This window comes from Globicephala melas, chromosome 10, assembly GCF_963455315.2.
Source record: "Globicephala melas chromosome 10, mGloMel1.2, whole genome shotgun sequence".
Classification (NCBI taxonomy): Eukaryota; Metazoa; Chordata; class Mammalia; order Artiodactyla; family Delphinidae; genus Globicephala; species Globicephala melas.
The window spans coordinates 57,611,221-57,630,964 of NC_083323.1; the positions used below are offsets into that span (position 1 = coordinate 57,611,221).

Sequence of the window (19,744 nt, forward strand, 5' to 3'; positions counted from 1 at the left end):
TCACCTTTGCCCCTCGCCCCCCGCCGCCGACCCCTCCACACGTCCCAGAGCATCCCCGCGTGGGGGGTTGGGCAGGAGCCGCGCCGCCTGTCCGGCCTCTTGGTGCAGCCTCCATCCCTTTTCTCCCAGTGTCCCATCTTTCACCGTCAGCTCCTCTAGATCCTTCTCCCCTTCCGCCTCTGTCTCTGTCCTTGTCTCTGTCTCCAGCCTGGCCCTGTCTCTGTCCCTATCCTCTTGGCTATTTCTTCATCCCTCCCTCCTCCCACTGGTCTCTCTCGCTCTCTCTCCTGCCCAAGGAGTCTTCACCTGTCAGCTGTTGCTATGCGCTGAGGCTGTGGCTGAGATTGTGGTATGACCGACACCTTGACAGCGAGAGATAGGGACAAGCAAAGACAGACAGAGAGACAGACACATACCCGGAGACACCAGCACATGCCCCCAGGCATGCACACAGGTACATCACAGGGGCAGGCCACACTGTAGAGGTGAACATACAGGCAGAGAGAAACACATTCACACAGAGAGCAGCACACACACACAGACAGGTACACACCTCGAGGCACTGATCCACACAGATGGACACACTCTGTTTACACACACACAGAAGCACACACAGAGAGAGAGACAAATGCACACTTTCACCAAGAGACAAGCATACCCAGCCAGGTACTCAGAGCCGACGACCGACCCCACCTTCCTTGCCTTGGCAGAGAGGCAAACATCCACATACGTAGATGGACACACACTCAGGTGTACGCCGGCACTGGCAGTCCAAAAGACAAGCCCAGGAACACACAAAGACAGATATAGGGATGTGACAGACACAAAACAAGGATTAGGAATGCTGAGAAGATGAGGCAGACACAGAGACACCCAGACAGACAGACAGAAGCCAGGAGGCAGGAACCTGGGTGCAGGCGGGCCAGAGAGGGAGGCGGGAAGGGGTAGAAGGCCCAAGTTCAAGAGGCTCCATCCAGAATCCTGCGCCTGGCCAAGCACAGGGGCTGCTGAAATGGTAGTGGGCAGTGGGGGAAGTAGGCACACTCAGGCTCAGGGCACCCAGGACTCTTCACTAGAGTCCTGGTTTTCTGGAGTCCTACCCACCCCATCTCTCCTCCTTTTCCTAGTCTCAGGTCACTGCTTTCTGTCTCCAGCTACACACACACACACACACACACACACACACACACCACTCCTTGTCTCCATCTCTGTGTCTCTGTCTCTCATTCCGTCTGTATCAGCCTCTGCCTCTGCCCCTGTCTCTTCTCCATCTCTGTCTTAGGTCTCTCTGCCATCCTTGGCAGGTGAGGAGTTTTTGAGGACTGCCTCCTGGTAGACCCTCTCCTGGCCATCCTGGCGGGCAGAGGGAGGATGCTGACTGGAGGGGTGTGTGTTCCAAGCCGCAGCTGGGGGCCCCTCTCGTTCTGCCCAGGATCTTGAGGCGACAGGCAGAGAATCAGTGGCTCCCCGGGGGCGCCAGATGCGCGGCTGGCAGAAGGAGGGAGTGAGGGGGTGGGGCTGGTGGTGGTGGGTAGTAGGCAGGCGCTGGGGGAGGGAGAGGAGCCGGCTGGAGGAGGGTAGAGGGGGTGTGGCAGAATAGCCCAAGGGAAGGAAGTGAGAGGCTGGGCTGGGGTCCGCCTGGAGGTGCATAATTAGTGTACTGGGGAGGGGGCTGTGCTGGGCTTAAGGATGAGCTGCGCTGCAGGAGTGCGTACGCCACCTGGTGGTCAGATGAGGACACAAGCCTCCCTCTAAGCGATCAACAAGGACGCCCCCTTTCTCCAGCAGGATCGCTCTGCCCTGGGGCCCTAGGGAGCCCGGGAGGCAGTGGAGGATAGCAGAACTGGCTTGGAAGCTGAGGCTGGAGATGGCATCTCAGGCCTAAGAGGGAAGGGGAGGGCTCCTGTTTCTAGAGGTGCTTGGACCCATAGCTTCCTCAGGAAAGGAGGAATAGACTGAGAAGGTTAAACCAGGGAGGCAGGGGGAATGAAAGGCAGCGCTCCCCCCTTGGGCTTGGCAAGGGTCCTTCAGACGTTTAAAGCTGCCATCTCTGAGCATATTTGCTACTGTGCGGAGAGCGGAGCTCTAACCCTTTCTCAATCTTGGACCATGTAAAGCGGCGTGACCTTCTGCAAGAGGTTCCCTTCTCTGACCAGGGGCTGAAGTAGACCTGGTACCCCCTTTGGTTGTAGCAGTCCTTTCCTATCAACCCCTGGGACGTGAGATGTGTCTGTTGGTGGACCGTGGGGCCTGGAAAACTGGTCTTCCCAGCTTTAGCTTCCGGGGCCCTCCTCCTCCTGAATCCAGGGTTCTGACTCTTGGCATCTGATTAATTACCCTCCATGAAGTGTGAGATGTCGGTGCTTCAAGAGCAAACTTAGAGAGAGCTGTATGGGACCACCCTGAAGGATTAGAAAGTCGTTCAAAACCCCAGTGTGTTCATTTCTTATTGTGGGATTTCTCACTGTGGGAGATAATTTTGGGTAGGGGTGGCAGTGTTGTCCCATAAAAGTGACAATACAGAGAAACAGATCTTGGAGTTAGTGTCCTAGAGCCAGACAGAACACATGATCCAGAGAGGTGAAGTCACTGGTTCAAGTTCACACAGCCAGGAGAAGCAGGTCTTTCTGGTCAAGTCCAGTGCCACCCACTTCCCTGCCACAGCCCAATGAAGGCGGATGGAGCTCCAGAAGGGCACTGAAGACCCGATGCGCAAGCCTCCCTCCAGCACAGAGCATGGTTCCCTCTGGTGGCTGGAGCATGAAAGCACAGGCCAGCTCCCAGAGTCTCACACTCAGGTAGACACAAACGGCTTTTTTTCTTTTTCTTTTTTTTTTTTTACAGTTTTATTTATAACAATATCTGTGTTATTTAGTTGTAAAGGAATTCAGCAAAAATTATTAAAACGTTCATATCCCCAAAACGGGGCTGCCCACTTGCCCTTCCTTGGTGTGCCCCACTTCCTCCTCATCCCCAGGGGAGGGGAGCCTGGGGGAGTGTTTACCAAAGAAAGTCTCCAGCCCTGGGAGCCACAGTGGGGGCACTGGAGAGGGGGAGGGCCTGTCTGGTAGGGATACTGAGTGTGGCCATCTCAGAGGTGCCCCTAGAGTAGGGGCTGGGGCATGGGATGGCCTCCCCCAAGAACTAAAAAACTCCATCCTTTCCTTCCTACCTCAGCCGGAGCCAAGTCTTCCAGACAAGGGCAGCAAAGGACTCACCCGCCCCAGAATCCCAGAGTCAACCCTCAGGGAGCTGGGAGGGGTAGGGGCGATGAGGGGGGAGAGCCTTGACGAAGTGTCTTGTACAGGGAGGGGGAGGCAGCACCACCAGCTCTCCCAGTGGGGCTGCGTTTTTGGTGGGAAGGTGGGAGGCAGGGCCCCCTTATACCGGTAAGTTGCAGGGGCCCCCTTCCTGCGCCCCCTCCCGGAAGGCAGCATTGGGCGGGGTGCTGAGGAGCAGGCAGGAAGGAGAACGGAAAGAGATAATACTGTGCCCGCTTGCTCGCTTGCTCACTCACATATAAAAAGTAATTCCTTCATTTTTACATTTATACATCCCAGCAGGGCTGGGGAGGGGTTGGCGGGGTAGGATGGGGGCTCCTTGAAGGACCTCTCTGGCAGGGGGCAGGAGGCTCTCTGCAGAAGTCCGATGGTGCAGGATCCTATGCCAAGGGGTCCCCTATCTCGTCCTCAGGGCCCCGGCCCAGGAGTTCTCGCTTCTCATCCGTGCTGGCCAAGGAGTGGCGGCTGCCATGACCACCCATATAGAGTGTGGCGTACACGGGGTTGGTGAAGTTGGTGGGCTGCAAGGCGACAGAGCGGTCAGGTGGGGCTCAGGGGCTGGGCTCTGTGGCCCGGGTACCCCATCCCCACCTCCATTCCATCATCCAGCCCAATACCCTTGGTCACCCCACCCACAGCCCTTTGTCCCTGTCCTGGAAGCCTCCTCCTCTGTCCTCCCAGCCCACCTTGTCAGGGTCCAGGGCGAAGTCGGCATCCAGTAGGCCCCCTACATCATCAGGCTCCCCGCCTTCGTACATCTTATACGTGGGGTTCCCAATCTCCACGTTCATGGCCCCGTTGGTCATCCGCTGATGCTGGAAGCCCTTAGCCCTGGGAGGAAGAAGGAGGTTGGGGGCAGGGATTCTAGGGGGCTATGGCTATAGGGTGGTAAAATCATGGCCACAATTTTCCAGACCCCCCATAACTCACCCTCGGACTCGCCGCTTGTACCAGAACACCACTCCTGCTACCAGAAGCAGCAGCAGCAGCAAGAGCAAAGGGATTAGGATGGAGGCCATATCTAGAGGGGAGGAGGTGGGAAGCTCAGTCTGAAAGGCCTGGGAGGCACAAAGCCCTCTGTCCCAGGTCCCGGCAGCCCTGCCTCCCCAACCGCTGCCACCTACGTCCAGGCTGCTCTTGGCCGACCACGTGCTCCTCACACCGGGGTCCCGCCATGTGGGGTGGGCACCTGCAGATGGGAGGGGCGGAGCTGAGGGGGCATGTCGTCCACAACCGTGGCTGACGGGGAAACTGGGAGGGACCGCAGGATTCTGCTGGTCCAGCTCAGACTCGGGGGAGGGAGGGATAATCTGGGCCTCAGTGAGGCACAGGCCCAACTCACTGGCACTCGGGCATCATTTTGCTGTTCATGGTGCAGGAACCGCCATTGCTGCAGTGGCCAACGCAGGTCAGACAGCTGGGGGCCACCCGGCCATCGGAGCAGCTGCAGGAAGGAGTGAGAGGCTGGGCAGGGCTGACGGAGGGCATCTGAGATGCTGGGGAAGGGGCGGGGCGGGGCAGGGCGGGGCTGGGAGCAGTGGGCCGCGGGTGGGACAGGGCGGGGCCCCACTCACTTGCAGGTGACATCCCCGCTCTGCTTGTTGACCACGCAGGCCCCGTCGAGACAGCGGCTACACTTGTTCACCTCACACCTGGGCCCCTCGAAGTAGGCGGTGCAGCGGCACTGCCGGGAGCCGTCAGCAGCCATCTGGCACGTGCCGAAGTTCTCACAGTAGCCAGAGCACTGCCCTGTGGTTTGGGGGATGGGAGAGGAGGTGCCTCGAACGCCACCCTCAGGAGGGTCCCCCAGAGGTTGTGGGGGGCAGCTGCCCGCCTGAGGGGTCCCCCAGGCCTTTTGGGTGCCTCCCGCCTACTCCTGAGCCCCTGGCTGCCCCCACGTCACAGGCTCCAGGATACAAAGATGTCCTGGAGCATCCTGACAGGGCACTGCTTTTGCTTGAATAATCCCGATGCCAGAGGGCTCACTACCTCGGTGGGGAGTGTGCTGACCCCTCCACAGGAGAGCACTGGCAACTTGGGCCTGGCTGGGCCGCAAACGGCCTCTCTCCAGAGAACTTGCACCTGTGACATCAACCTACGCTCTCAGACCCCCAGCTCCACCGTGCCCTGCCCCAGGGCCCAGGGACAGCTCACTCACGGTACTGGCAGCGGTCGCCCAGGAAGCCAGGCAGGCATCGGCACTGGGGCTGGTTGCCCTGGTTGACGGTGCAGGTGCTGTTGTTGGCACAGTACCCCGCACACACCTGCTGGGTGCATTTGGGGCCCGTGAAGCCTGTGGGGCACCGGCACGTGGGCATGCCTGGCGGGAGAGGATGTGTGAGCGGGGCTGTGGCCCACTGAGCCGCCCTGCCCTGCTGCAGGGGAACAGGGCTGGGAGGGCCTGGGCGGAGGGCAGACGGCAGAGGAAAGCAACACGGGGCTGGGGGCAGGGGTGAAGTAAGGCCGGGCAGGGGCTGGGGATTTGTCTGAGCGCAGGCGGCTTGCTGGAGGGGCTGGGGGCCCAGGGGCCGGGAGGAGTCCCGGCAGGAGAACTGAAGGCCATACCGGAAGGGGAGGCAGCACACGTGCCCCCGTTGCGACAGTGCTCCCAGCACTGGTCCAGCTCACACTTGTCGCCCGTGTAGCGGGGCTGGCAGCGGCACTTGGGCTGTCTCCGTGCATTGAGGAAGCAGCTGCCACCATTGAAGCACTGCAGGTTACAGGTTCCGGGCCGAGGAGCTGCAGGAAGGATCACGGCGGGGGGTGGAGAGCCGGGGGGTGGTGAGGGGAATTCAGGGGCTGTAGGGAGGAGGGCTCTGGAGCACGGGACGGGGGACCGGAGAGGGGCGTGAGCATACCGTCCGGCGGGGGCGTTGGCGAGGGCACGGCCACACAGGTGCCATTGTCTAGTCTCTTCCCGTTGGGACAGGTGCAGACAGGCCCACTGGGGCTCAGCAGGCAGAGCCACTCGCACTTCTTGCGGTCACAAGGGTTGGTCACTGCAGGTGAGGGCAGGGGTGGGAGGATGCTGAGCCCTGTGGACCCAGAACCTCCCCTGCCCACCAGGACCTGAGGCTGCAGCTTGGAGACTCGGCACCCCCTGGCCTTCCCTGCCCCAGCCTGGGCTCTCCGTCTCCACTCACCTTCAGGCTGCTTGTGCTGGTGGTACAGGACCACATCCGAGGCGTGGCTCAGGCCCCCCGTCAGGTTGATCAACGGGCTATGTCCAAACTTATGGATCTTGAAGACACGATTATTGATGTAGGTGACGCCATAGATGTAATCCTCAAAGACATCGATGCTGAAGGGGTGACTGAGGCCTGCGGGGGGGTCAGAGGGGACTCAGGCCCTGGTCACACTCTCCAGGACAGTGGGCGCCAAGGCTCCCAGGTACCTCTAACTCAAACATCCCAAAGCAAACTCTCCTCAACCTGTTCCTCCTGCTGTGGCCACTACTGGCAAAAGGTCCCATCAGCCCTAGACGTCTGGGGTCAGGGTCAACTTCTGCTCCCTCTTCTCACATTGGCTGAGTTCCTATTATTACCCATATTGCCTCCACGCAGCTCAATACTCTTTGGTAGAATGAATGAATGGAAAAGTGGCCCAGACGGTCAGGGTGAGCCTCAGGCCTGCAGGACTGGTGCAGGGGGTGTCTGGTTGGGAGGGGCCTGAAACGCACTGCAAGATTGTTGAAGGCCAGGCTGAGGAGGATGGTAGGTGCTAGGTGAGGCCTTGGGCTCAGAGGGGAGGACAAGGGCCCGAGGCTGCTGGTGGACTCTGACCTCGTTTGCTGTCAGCAGCCACGATGGGGTCAGTGCCGTTGAGCCGGATGCTGCCGATGACTGAGAGCTTGGCATCCGCCCAGTACAGACGTTCATTGTGGTAATCCACGGCCAGGCCTGGGGGAGCAGAGAGCACTGTGAGGGCCCAGCCCCCCTGCCCCAGGTTGGGGGAGCAAGCAGGACTGTCTCCATGTTTGGGACAGTTCCACCCCGTTCCCATGATCACTCCCAATCACCTCTTCTGGGAAAAGCCTCCACAACCCATCTGTCCCATCCCAGTCCAAGCCTCTTCCCCTACCTTTTGTGTGGCCCCAGGCTCAGCGAGCCTACCCCTCCCACATCCCCTGCCCACTTCTGCACGGACCTGTGGGCCACTGGATGTTGTCCTGTACCAGTGTCTCCCGAAGGGTCCCATCCATGGCTGCTGTTTCAATCTTGGGGTGGTTCCCCCAGTCTGACCAGTACATGGTGCTGGGGAGGGAGAAGGAGTGAGTGTGGCTAGGACCTGGGCTCCCACAGGAGGCCACTCAAGGTGGGCACAGGGCACAGAGACTGCTGGGTACACAGAGAGGAGGGTGTTCTTGTCCACCTCCTCCAGAGAGAAGTGGGGGGAGTCAACTTCCTGACCAGGTTAAAGATCTTTTACTCTAAAACCACACTGTGCAGCTCCAGAGTCGTCTAAGTAGGCAGAGCTGCCCCCTGGAGCAGAGGAGAAGCCCAGAAGCTGGCTGCCCATGACAGCCAGCCAAGTGGAGGTCAGGCCCCACCTGAGCAGGCCAGCAGGACCCCAGGCAGCATCAGGGAGGGCCAGGGCTGGGCGCAGCCTGGAAGACCCAGGGGCCTGCAGAGGACTCTGACCTCAGGCTGGTCTGGGAGAGGAAGGACAAGCCGGGGGATGCTGGGCACCCACCTCCAACCCAGGGGCTTCCTAGCCCCAGTCAAGATGCCTCCCCCCAGGACCCCTGCCCACCCCCTCAGCGGGTCCACCACGATGGCGTGGGGCTCGTCAATCATGCCGGAGATGAGCGTCTTGCGGTTCTCGCCCTTCATCTGCGCCACTTCAATCACATCTCGGCCCGAGTCGGTCCAATACACGTTCCCGGCAACCCAGTCGATGGCGATGCCCCTTGGCATCTTGAGCCCTGAAATCTGGATGAGGGGGTTACAGTTTCAGAGGCTTCCACCTTTTGTCTTCCTGCCCATCGTCCAGCCCCCCGACACCCGGTCAGCCTGTCCCTGCTAGATATCGCGACCCTGATTTATTGAGGAACAGAGTAAAGCCCAAAGAGATGAAATAGGTTAGTAAGATGGAATAGGTTAGCTAGTGGGCTGGTTGTGACGATCAGAAACTGAACGTGGCTCTGATGCTGCTGGCCAGGTGCCCCCTGTGCCCTGTCGCCTCGGGCTGCCATGCGGCAGAAACACCTACTGACAATGGTGCTGCTCTGTCTACCTGCTGTCCGCGCCTCATGACGTAATCCGGGGTCTGCCCTGCATGCCAGTCTCACCCTTTGGCCCTTCCTCTGTCCTCTGCAAACTCTGCTCTGAACAGTCTGCTTTTTGGAGTCTTCCCACCCAGCCTGTGCCTCCACGTAGGTCCCACCCCAGGCTGGGTGCTCACATTAAGGTGGGTGACACCCCGGTCAATCTGTCGCCGGTGGCGATTGGAAGTGGTGGGAGGCGCAGCAGGTGGCAGGCTGCGGTAGGAGATGGTGCCCGTGTGCCAATTGGTCCAGTAGACGCGGCCAGCCTTGACATGGACATCCATGGCATCGATGCGGACACTCTCGTCACCCTGGAAGGCCTGCTCGTAAGCCGAATGGGGGTGACTGGGGAACAGGCTTCGGATCTCGTTGTCATCAGCGATGTACAGGACCTGATACTCAGAGCCTGGAAGAACAAGAGACCAGATGTTGGTGGGGGTGAAAGGTGGGGCTGGGGGCTGTTGGGCCCGGTGCTGGAAGGAGCCGCCGCAACGTGCTCCCCACCCAGCCCAGCGCCTTTCACACTAACAATGTCTCTTCTCCTAATCAAACCATCTGACCCAGTCAGAAACCTCTGTCATCCTGCCCCAGAGCCAGGCTTGAGGACTGTAGCCTCAGCCCCTGGAACTCCCCTCCCCTCCCCACCCCTCCCCTCCCCTCCTCTCCTCTCCTGAGGTGATCTAGTGTGACCTGCTGACCCTCCTCCTCCAGCCTCGTGGACTTCTGCCTCCTCGTGGCCTCTGCTAGCATCACCACGGTCCCTGCTCCACACTGATATCTGCTTGCGGGTGCACACACATGTGGGGGTGTGTGAGCTTGGCCACGGAGGGGGGCAGGTGTGCATGGGCATCTGCGTGCACTTGGGCACGTGTGGTGGGGTTGTGTGTGCACAGTGTGTGTGTGTGCCTGGGTGTGCATACATGGATGTGGGGTGTGTTTGTATACAGGCATGAGGAAGGTGCAGGTGTGTGTCAAAGCATATGTGGGTGTAGAACTTACATGTTCTCACCAAAAAAAAAAAAAAAGTAAATACGTGAACTGATGGATGTGTTAACTCGATGCAGGGGAAGTCCTTTCACAAGGCGTATGTACATCAAATCATCGCCTTGCACACATTAAATATCTTACAATTTTGTCAATTATACCTCAATAAACATGAAAAAAGCATAATGGGAATATGCAAGTGGGGTACACTTGGCTCTGTAAGTGTGGTGATGCCGCCTGCGTGCTCTGCCCCCAAACTTCCTCAGCCCCAGGACCTCGGGCCCCTGCATGGCTGCCAAAACGGAGTGGCAGAAAGCTGTACTGAGGGTCTGGAATTTCAAGCTTGGGCAAGGGTGCTTGGGGGAAAACACAGCGTTCCAGGTCCCGTTTCTTATCCTGGCATTGTAAGCCCCGCCCCCTCTCTCCGTCCTCTCCCAGCTCCCACCTTCCGCCTTGCAGGTGTTGTGCGTCTTCATGAAGTTGCGCGCGCAGCTGCACAGGTGGCCGCCCTTGGTGTTGTTGCAGAGCTGTGAGCAGGTGCCGAAGCGCAGGCATTCGTTGATGTCTGGGGGTTACACGGGAGGGTCATGGAAAGTCTTGCGTCTGGGGCTTCTGCCCTCCCCGCTGGGCCCCACCTTCCTACCCTGGCATCCAGGCTGGCCTGGCACCGTGTGGAAGCCAGAGCGGCAGGCACAGTACGCGGCTTTCTCGGTGCGCACGCAGCGTGCCTCATCCCCGCAGATGCTGGCGTTGGCGGCGCAGCTGGTCAGCTTGGGGTCTGCAAAGACAGAGAGTCTAGGCCTGGGCTTCGGATCTCAGCCCCTCCCGGCCAAACCCCGCCCCAGCACGCCGGGTCTCACCGATGCTGCAGCCCTCCTCGTCAGAGCCGTCCCCGCAGTCATCGAACATGTTGCAGCGCAGCGAGGAGGAGAGGCAGTGCTGGTTCCGGCACAGAAACTCCTTCTTGTCTTTGCAGTGGGGGGTCTGGGCTGTGGGCGGCTCTGGGGGAGGGCGGGGCTTGAGGTCCTGGGTATTTACCACCCTGCCCCCTCTTCCCACTGGAACCCCCAGTCAGTCACGGGCAGAGGGGGTCCCAAGCCTGGCTGTCAAGCTTCAGGGGAAGCTGGTTAAACATCCAGATTCTCAGTCTCCACCTCAACACCTTCCTCAGGGGCTTCTTTCCCAACAAGACAGGGCCTCCAGGCTCCCGGCAGTGGATCCTTCCCTCTCCCGGTGAATCGGCTCAACAGATGATGAGCCAACCTGGCCCAGCCCCACTGCCTGCAGCACCCCCACTCTAGGCGGCCCAGGCTCCCCCTTACTGGCCCCCTGCTCACCACAGTCCTCCTCATCAGTCCCATCCCCGCAGTTGTCCGTGCCGTCGCACTGGCGCCCGATCCACAGGCAGACGCGGTCGTTCTTGCAACGGAAGGGCCGGTTTGGAGGGCACACGAACCTGGCTGCAGCAGCGAGAGGAGACAAGTCAGAATCAGCCTGGGGGGAGGGGGCGGGGGCGGGCCGAGGGCCACCAGGGTGCGTCAGAACCCCGCCCATGCCCCGACAGAAGCCCCGCCCCCGCCTGGGAGCCCCGCCCCGTCCGAAGCCGCGCCCCGACCCAAGCGCCTCACCGCACTCCTCTGGGTTCTCGTCTGAGTTGTCTCCGCAGTCGTCCTCGCCGTCGCACTTCCACGCTAGCGGCTTGCACAGGGTGTTGTTGCACTGGAACTCGTCCAGGGGGCAGGTCCGCACTGGGCGTCAGGGGGAGCAAAGAGTAAAGAATGAGCCCTGAGCCCCAGGCTGCTGGCGGCCGGGTCTTGCCCAGACCCCTCCCTCCAGGGGCAGAGACCTAGAGCGAACACGGGGAATGCGGTGGTACCACCAGATCGAACCCGAATTTCCTAATTTTCTCCCAGCCGGGTAAGCTGGGTAGAACTGCCTCCTCTGGTATTTAGGGGAGAAGAGGCATTTTTGGGGAAGTGTCCAGAGGAGTCCAGAGAGCCCTCTTTCTCTGGTGGTGTGGCAGGGCTCCGGGGCCTACTGTAGTTCAATGGCAGGTACACTCAGCTGGGAGTCAGGAGACCTAGGTTCCAATCCCTGTCCTTAGCCCACCAGCGCAGAGCTAGGATATCTGCCCTCACTGCTCCAAGCGCCAACCTTCTCTCACCCAGCCCGCCCACTGCCCCAGGCAAGGAAAGTGAGCAGGGACTTGACTTCTCAGGGCAGCTGACTGCTGTGTTGGAACTTGTGGGATGGGGCCTGGGTGGACACAGCCCACAGGTTTCTGCTGGATTTCAACCCAACTGGCTCCTGATTAAGTGCTATTGCGGGGCGGCGGTAGGGTGGGAGGGCTGGGGAGCCGAGCTGGAGGGGCTCACCGCCAGTGCCGCAGGCTTCCTCGTCACTGCCGTCCATGCAGTCAGCATCTGCATCACAGCGCCAGCGCAGGGGGATGCAGTGACCACTCTTGCACTGGAACTGGTCCATGTCACAGCGGGGGGTACAGTCTTTCTGTGGGCGCAGGAGCAGCATCCTGGTCAGACCTGGGCACCCCTGCAGGCCTGCCCTGACTCTTCCAAGGCCATCCCTCCCTCCTTCTGGTCTCCCTGCCCACCTCGTCTGAGCCATCTGCACAGTCATGATCCCCATCACATTTCCAGCGCCCAGCGATGCATCGGCCATTGGCACAGGAGAACTCACTCTCAGAGCAGGGCCGAGGGGCTGGGAAGGACAGGGGAGAGACAGGCCCCAGAAGGGTGGGCATACGGACTCAGCCCTCGAGAGCATCTCCAGCCCTTGGAGAGCAATATCACCCATCCCTGAGTCCCTGAAGGCCACCGTTGACTGGCATAATGACCAAGATGCTCAACTAATCCTGGGCAAGCCAACTGGCTGCCCTCATAGGACCGGTCAGGCCCAGAGGGCACTCACACTTACCCGTCTGGGCAGACACATGAGAGAGGGCACGGGTCCCCGGCCCTGCCCTCAGGACAGACTGTGTGTGGGGAGGGCAAGGGAGGGGCAAGACCACTAAGACAAGCACCAGGGTTTAGGGAGAGGCCAGTAAAGGAGGATGGGCTGGCACAGCACAGGGACAGGTGGGCTCTGGGGCAGCAGCAGGGGGATGTGGTAGGAGCACGGGCACATCAGAGACACCTACCTCTGCAACCCCAAGAGGACAGTGTGAAAATGGAGAGAAACATGAGATGAGGTGAAATGGCACAAACTCAAATACACAACATGGAGCAGGGTGGGGTGGGGTGAGGTGGGAGGGAGCTCCTGACCCCCAGCCCTGGGAAGCAGCCACCTGCTCTAGTGCAGCCTGGTGGCGGTGGGGCAGGGGTACTGAGCGGGGAGGTCTCCTGGGGGAGGACACCTGCTGGGCCGGGGGGGACGGGGTAGGGGACATACTGCAGCTCTCCTCATCGGAGTTGTCGCCACAGTCGTTGTCGTAATCGCACTGCCAGCGGCCCGGCACACAGCGGTTGTTCTTGCAGCGGAACTGGTAGGGCTCACAGGTACGCTCGTCTAGAAGAGGCAAGATTGAGGGGCAGTCAGGGATAGAGCGGGGGGCAGACGTCAGGGCCCTGGAAGGTGCGGTCAGGATGGCCAGGAGCGGGAGAGTGGGCATTCCAGCCTGACACAAAGGTCAGCAGTGGGAGTCCAGGCTGCGTTCTGAGATGTGGAGTCTATGGGGACTTCTGGGGCAGGAGGGACACGAAAGGACGGAGCTGCTCTGGGGAGGGGATCGACAGATCCCATAGGGTGGCCAGGTGTGTGCCGATGAGGTGCTGGCAGGAGTGGGGATGGGAATTAGACAGGAGTAGGACCCAGGTGGCAGGCAGCCCCAGCCCTCCCCGTCAGGTGCCTTTCCCTGGAGCAGGGCTGGGGAAGCTCACCACACTCTTCTTTGGGCTCATCCGAGCCGTCCCCGCAGTCGTCCTCTCCATCACACTTCCAGCGCGCCGGGATACAGCGGCCCGAGTCCTTGCAGCGGAATTCGTCCACTCCACAGGTCATCTGGGCTGCAAGGGGGTGGCCCAGCGATGAGGGGGAGGCTCCTTTCAGGAATGCACCGTGAGGGTGCGGTCTGGGTGGGAGCGGCCACCGAGGGGGGTCACCCGTGGGGGTGGTGGGAGCAGCAGACACTGTGGAGGGAGGGTGGGCTCCAGGAGACTCACTGCAGTTGGCGGGCTCGTCACTGCCATCCACACAGTCGTTGTCCCGGTCACAGACCCAGACGCGGGGGATGCAGCGCTTGGTGATGGAGCACTGGAACTGGTTGGGGGCACAGGTCACCTCGGCTGCGGGGTTGGGGAGAGAATGAGGACCTGCCCATTCCACCTGCCCCGCACAGTTCTAGATCCCCATTTTCTCCCTCTCCCAAGCCCTGGCCTTGTCCTGGTCCTGCCAGCAATTTCTTGGGAGGAAGGAAAATCATCTTCAACTTTGGTGATTTTGTCTTCTGGATCCGCACATCTCTACGACGTGCATGACGATTTTACGAGCAAACCAAGTCACACCCCATATAATTTATGTTGCTCATCTAGTAACATTACTTGAGAGCAGCACGACCCCTAGAAGAAGTGGGGGCTAGATTTCAATGTGAATCGTGTTTCCGTGCCCGTTTTCCACCACCCCCCTCCCTGCCACCACCCGGGGCACTCACGGCAGTCCCTCTCGTCCTCCCCGTCTCCGCAGTTGTCCTGCCCATTGCAGCGGAAGATGCCGGGAATACAGCGGTTGGTGTTGGTGCACTTGAACTGACTGGGCAAGCAGACGTGGATGTCTGTGGGGGTGGCAGGAGGGGAGGGTAACTAACGGTGGGTGCAGGATTCGGGAGGGGGCGGGGGCCCACTCCCTCGGGGGGAGAGCGCAGGCTCAGGGCTGGAGAAGCAGGAGTCCAGCCTGGAGAGGTGGCCACTGTGGGCTGGGCCTCCTTGCCCTGGGAGCGCAGTTACCAAACGCCCAAATCCAGGGGAGGACAAGGCGGGGCGGGAGGGCGGCCCTTTACCGCAGTTGGCCTCGTCACTGTTGTCTTGGCAGTCGTTGTCCCCATCACAGATGAAGGCAGGGTTCGTACAGATGCCCGTCGAGCACTGGAACTGTCCTGGGCGACACTTGAACTCGGCTGCCGGGAGGGGAGGCTCAGCGTCAGCAGGGCCGGGGGGCGGGCCACTCGGGGCCTCGGGAGTCGGGCGGCCCTGACGCAGGACCCTCTTGCCACCCCACCCGGGCACTCACGACAGTCCGGGGGCTCGTCCGAGTGGTCCCCGCAGTCGTCCTCCGTGTCACACTTCCACCAGAAGGGGATGCACTTGTCGTTCTTGCACACAAACTGGAGGGCAGGTGGGGGCGAGAGGGGTTGGTGGGGGTCTGGGGACCTCGGGAGGCTTTCTTTCGAGGGGCCGGGATGTCTCAAAGAAGCAGGGGGGTCAGGTATCTTGGGGGGAGGTTGAGCTGGATGGGAGGTTGGGGTGTGGTGAGCGCAGGAAGGCCAGGCGAGGGGGCATCTGTGTGGAGGTCGGCGGGGGGAGTCAGGGTTAGGGGGTGGGGTGTTTGTGTGAGGTGACGGGTGTAAAAGTATTGCTGTGGGGAGACAAGAGGTAGGCAAGAAATGCGGGGGTGTTAGCGTGGGAAAACCAGATGTGTGAGGACAGTAGGGCGGGTGCTGGGGTCCCAGGAGGAGTGCAGGTAGTGGTGTGGGAGATCGGGGAACGAGGTATGGGGAGCGGGGTCCGGGGAAGAACCTCACCTGGCTGGCTGTGCAGTTGGACACACAGTTGCGCCCATCGCCGCCCAGGTAGAAGTTGGTGGGACAGGCACACTTGTGGCCGCCCCCAGGGGACAGCAGGCAAAGGTTGCTGCAGCCGCCATTGTTGACCTTGCAGGGGTGGTTGGGCACTGCCGGAGGAAACGTGGTTAGAGGGTGGCGGACTGGCCCAGTGTATGGACCACTGCTCCCTGGGCCGCCGGCCTCTGGCGGGGCGAGGGCAGTGCTCACTGGTAACACGTTTTCTGGTCTTCCAAAGGCTGCCTGGCCCATCTATCCCGGGCAGAGGTGGGATGGGTCCAGACCCTGCTCTTTCAGGAGGGAGCTGAAGCCAGAGATAGGAGAGGACTCTGCTGAGGTCCCAGGATCAGGCTGGACCCGAACCCCACACGCTGCCTCCCCTGTGCTCTCCCCCTCAGCTCTGGCCTGCCTGCCTTCAGGGTCTGGCCTTGGTGGTCTCCACCCAGACCTGCTCTACTGGACGGCCTCAGGGCCTCGCTGCTACAAGGTTCTAGGGCTGGACCCCGGCTGGGCTGTAGCTCCTGAGAGCCGGAACGTAGCCTGTCTACAGGCCTCCGAATCTCCTGGTGTCTGCAGGCGCTGCTTGGTCCGTGCTGGGGGAGGGGTGGCCTGGCAGCCCTGCTGAGACAGTGGGGCCCCGTCCCACCGCAGGGGCCCCTCGTGCCTGGCTCAGCGGGGGTCGGCTCTCGGTCCTCGGCCGCTTACCGTCAGGCTGGCGCAGGGCGTGGAAGACGTGCAGGTCCATGGGCCGGTGCAGTGTGCTGATGAGAAGCGTCTTGTTGGTGCCCGTGGTCTTGTGGGCTCTGTTGATGGACTTTGTCTCCCAGTCGGTCCAGTAGACGTAGTCCTCGAACAGGGTCAGGGCGAAGATGTGCGGTATGTCCTGGCTCAGCACTGAGGGCGGCAGGGGGCCGGGGGACAGGCCGGGCGGCCGGTCAGCACCGAGTAGCACTGGGCGCCTTCCCTACTGGGCCCTTAACCCCACAGCAGCCCTGTGAGGGGGGCACTAGCCCAGCTCCAGCCCCTGGCCGCACAGCTGGTAAGTGGCAGAGCTGAAACGCAACTCTTGGCCTGTCTGACAACAGGTTCCTGCCCAAATACACTCTACGGTTCCCTGGGAGGGAGTGGGGGCGTCCTGGGTACGCCAGCCCCAGCCCTTCTGCTCCCACCTTCCTCAGGGCCTGTCATCTGAAACTGTGCGTGGGAAGGTGCCGCTCTCTCTCCTTCCCGAGGGAGCTGGTGGTTTCCTCATGCCTGGGCGGATCCAGGGGGCATACCCTGGGGTGCTCTGAAGCCCCAGACCCCCGGTGGGTGGTGTCCTCAGACCATGCCCTCTGGCTTTTAAGCCTACTCTTGCCCCAAAGGCCTGATCCCCTGTAGCTTCAGAACCCCCATCCCCACTAGGTCTGCTGTGCCTGGGCAGCCTCACTGGCACACTGACCAACGTGACGATTGGAGCCATCCAGGCTGGCAAACTCAATGTAGTCCTCACGGGCGTCGGCCCAGTAGATGCGCTCGGTGACGTAGTCCAGGGTCAGGCCGTTGGGCCACGTGATCTTGGTGTCCACGATGACACTGCGGCCAGACCCATCCATGCCGATCCGGCCGATCAGTGAGTGGTCCCCCCAGTCTGTCCAGTACAGGTACCTGTCAGGTGGGTGAGCAGTCAGCCCTGAGATATCCAGCAACCAGTCCCACCAGGAGCCTGCAGGGAGGCTGGGCCTGGACGCCCGAGTGTACCAGCTGCCTTCAGAGGCTCCCCCAACCCTCCTCGCCCACGTACCCATTCTGCACGTCCACCACCAGAGCCCTGGGCTCACGGAGGCCAGAGCTGACCAACACCGTGCGATAGGCCCCGTTGAGCTTGGACACTTCGATGGTGTCCCGGCCTTTGTCACACCAGTATAGGTTGCCGCCGACCCAATCCACAGCCAGCCCGTCGGGATTGCTGAGGCCCGTCCTGTGCAGCACCTGCGGGCAGGGGCAGGGAGGAAGGGCCCTGGGTGAGTTGGGGCAGGACCCTCAGCCGCTCTAGGAGCACAGTGGATGGAAAAGGCCCAGCCCCGGGCATGGTGTCAGCCCAGGCTTGAGGATAGGGGTCTCTGGATGAGAGAGACCACAACCCAAGCCCCACAGTGCCTGGGAGCACAGGTTTAAGGGAGGTCAGACAGAAGGGGAACTTACAGCTAATTAGGGAAAGAGAGACAGGAATCTCCTAGACCTCGCTCGCTGGGCTTAGGGGAGAGAGGAGTAAGGACAGGCAGAGTCCTGCGGTGACTCAGTGTGGAGCGGGGAAAGGAATAATTCAGTGGGGTGGGTGGGAAGAAGGGGAGATGGCCTTGAAGCAGAGAGGGCCCCCTGGGCGGGGGCACGGGCTGACTCTGCGCCCGGCCTCACCTGGACGTTGCTCCCGTTAAGGTGCATCCTTCGGATCATGCTGCCCTGCGTTGTCACGTCTGTCCAGTAAATCATCTGCTCTCGGTAGTCAAAGTCCAAGGCGACAGCGTTGTTGAGGCCCTTGGTTTGGGGGGTGAGCAGAGGGGTGACCGAAGAGTCAGGACGCGGACGGCGGGAGAGGTCAGTGGGGGGATGGCCATGGGCCCGAGTGCGGAGAACGGGGGGCTGTACTGGGTGAGGGACGTAGCTGTGGGTCTGGGGAGGCAGCGGGGTGAGGAGGGCGGGTCTGGCACCTGCTTAAGCAGCGTGTAGTTGGAGCCATCCAGGTTGAGCTTACGCAGGTAGTACCGGTTGGCGAAGATCAGAAACGGCTCCTCGTCTGGAGGCAGAGGAGGGCGGCTCATTCTAGCACCCCCGTCCCCAGCCTGCCTTCAGCCCTGCCGTTCCAGCCCGCCCACCCCAGCCCCGGGCTGCCTGCCAGGGCCAACGGCACACCCTCCAAGCCCCCGTCTCACCAGTCACAGCTTTGCAGCTGTGGGGGTCGCCGCCGCGGGGGGCGTAGCCCTCCACGCACAGACACTTGTAGCTGCCGTGGGTGTTGATGCAGCGCTGGCTGCAGGGGAAGGTGGTGCTGCACTCGTCCACGTCAGCGCACGTCCGGCCGTCGTCCTTCAGGCGGAAGCCGGGGCGGCAGCGGCACTGTGGGCACAGGGAGCCTGGGGTGGGCACGGGCAGGGGTCTGGGCCGCCCCAGGAGCTGCAGGCCTCTCACCTCGAGACCGAGGGTCAGAAGCACCCTCCACCCTGGGTGGCTGGCTGTGCCTCACCAAGGGAAGCAGGCAGCACACCGGCACTGAGCTGGCCCACGCCAGCCGTCTGGCTCTCACCCCCACCCCACCCACTGGCGTGAGTCCCCAGTGACTGCCACGACTCTGCGTCCCGAGGCCGAGGCTCAGGCCTCCTCTCACGTGACCCGCGAGCCTCATCCGACAGCCCATCACCTCTTCCTCCAGCACCTTCTTCACCTGGCTGCTCTCCGGCCCCCAAGGCTGCCCCTGCCCAGGCTCCGCTGCCGCTCCCCCCTCACCTCACTGCCCTCAGCGTGGCTGAGCACAGGGCTCCGGCCTCGGACCACCCTCGTGTTCGTCTACACTGGCCCGCTTCGGGATCTCATCCAGACTCATGACTTAAATGCCGTCTCTATGGTGACAGCTCCCAGCCTCTCTCTCCTGTCTGGCCTCCCCCTTGGACTGCAGGCCTGCGCATCTGGCGCCTGTTTGACATCTGCGTGCCCCTCCTTCTCTCGTGCCCCTGACCTCATCTGCCAGCAAAGCCTGCTGGCTCTACCTCCCGAACAGATGCAGAACCAACTAAGCAGAGATGTCTGTTGTGCTCAGTGCTGGGTCCCCAGTGCCTAGAACACTGCCTGGCAGAATAGGAGCTGAGTTAGCCCTCGTTGGACGGATGAACCGATGAATAAATGAATGAGGGATGGAGGAAGGAGTCCCAGCCAGGCTCCCACCCGGGGCACAGCACACCTTGAAGCCGATCTTGAGGTCCTCGCAGTCCTGGCTGCAGCCGCTGAGCTTGCGGCTGAGGCACTCGTTGACGTGGCAGCCGCGCTCGTCCGAGCCATCGCCGCAGTCGTCCTGCCCGTCGCAAAGCAGCGCCTCGGCCACGCAGCGCCCGCTGCTGCACAGGAACTGCGAGGAGGCGTTGCACTTGTGCTCTGGGGGGACGGAGGTGGCGGGTCAGCCAGGCCCTGGGCCTTCCGGGGGACGGGGCCGGGCCAAGCGTGGGGAGGGAGCCGGGCGCGGGGCCCACCTGGGCTGGTGCAGTGCGGGTTCTTGGGCGCCTCGTCGCTCTGGTCGTGGCAGTCGTTTTCACCATCGCACTCCCACTGGCGGGAGCTCAGGCAGCGCCCGTTGGCGCAGCGGAACTCGCTGGGGCCGCAGGTCGGGTACTCTGCGGTGGGAGGGGGCAGGTGAGGCTGGCGGCCCGTGCGTGGAGGGCGGGGCCCCTCCCA

The 19,744-nt window shown here is 61.7% G+C and overlaps 1 protein-coding gene across 2 annotated transcripts in view; it reads right to left on the reverse strand.

Moving 5' to 3' along the window:
• Window positions 1–2,836: 2,836 nt before the first annotated feature.
• Window positions 2,837–19,744, reverse strand: part of LRP1 (LDL receptor related protein 1) — a 79,293-nt gene continuing 62,385 nt past the window's right edge. For both annotated transcript variants that reach the window (XM_030866565.3, XM_060307074.2), the window contains 36 exons: window positions 19,543–19,683; window positions 19,257–19,447; window positions 18,235–18,418; window positions 18,013–18,098; window positions 17,720–17,839; window positions 17,106–17,293; window positions 16,764–16,969; window positions 16,028–16,216; window positions 15,284–15,432; window positions 14,773–14,866; window positions 14,543–14,659; window positions 14,198–14,317; window positions 13,710–13,832; window positions 13,428–13,553; window positions 12,940–13,056; window positions 12,143–12,249; window positions 11,907–12,039; window positions 11,160–11,279; window positions 10,869–10,991; window positions 10,392–10,532; window positions 10,175–10,309; window positions 9,977–10,096; window positions 8,685–8,953; window positions 8,034–8,212; window positions 7,428–7,534; window positions 7,064–7,180; window positions 6,425–6,601; window positions 6,140–6,280; window positions 5,847–6,020; window positions 5,440–5,601; window positions 4,856–5,030; window positions 4,624–4,725; window positions 4,406–4,470; window positions 4,212–4,302; window positions 3,968–4,112; window positions 2,837–3,802 (listed from right to left, as the gene is read on the reverse strand). In XM_030866565.3, coding sequence (XP_030722425.1) covers window positions 3,662–3,802; window positions 3,968–4,112; window positions 4,212–4,302; window positions 4,406–4,470; window positions 4,624–4,725; window positions 4,856–5,030; window positions 5,440–5,601; window positions 5,847–6,020; window positions 6,140–6,280; window positions 6,425–6,601; window positions 7,064–7,180; window positions 7,428–7,534; window positions 8,034–8,212; window positions 8,685–8,953; window positions 9,977–10,096; window positions 10,175–10,309; window positions 10,392–10,532; window positions 10,869–10,991; window positions 11,160–11,279; window positions 11,907–12,039; window positions 12,143–12,249; window positions 12,940–13,056; window positions 13,428–13,553; window positions 13,710–13,832; window positions 14,198–14,317; window positions 14,543–14,659; window positions 14,773–14,866; window positions 15,284–15,432; window positions 16,028–16,216; window positions 16,764–16,969; window positions 17,106–17,293; window positions 17,720–17,839; window positions 18,013–18,098; window positions 18,235–18,418; window positions 19,257–19,447; window positions 19,543–19,683 — 5,075 coding nt within the window. In that variant the 3' untranslated portion in view covers window positions 2,837–3,661. The remainder of the gene's footprint in view (window positions 3,803–3,967; window positions 4,113–4,211; window positions 4,303–4,405; window positions 4,471–4,623; window positions 4,726–4,855; window positions 5,031–5,439; window positions 5,602–5,846; window positions 6,021–6,139; window positions 6,281–6,424; window positions 6,602–7,063; window positions 7,181–7,427; window positions 7,535–8,033; window positions 8,213–8,684; window positions 8,954–9,976; window positions 10,097–10,174; window positions 10,310–10,391; window positions 10,533–10,868; window positions 10,992–11,159; window positions 11,280–11,906; window positions 12,040–12,142; window positions 12,250–12,939; window positions 13,057–13,427; window positions 13,554–13,709; window positions 13,833–14,197; window positions 14,318–14,542; window positions 14,660–14,772; window positions 14,867–15,283; window positions 15,433–16,027; window positions 16,217–16,763; window positions 16,970–17,105; window positions 17,294–17,719; window positions 17,840–18,012; window positions 18,099–18,234; window positions 18,419–19,256; window positions 19,448–19,542; window positions 19,684–19,744) is intronic.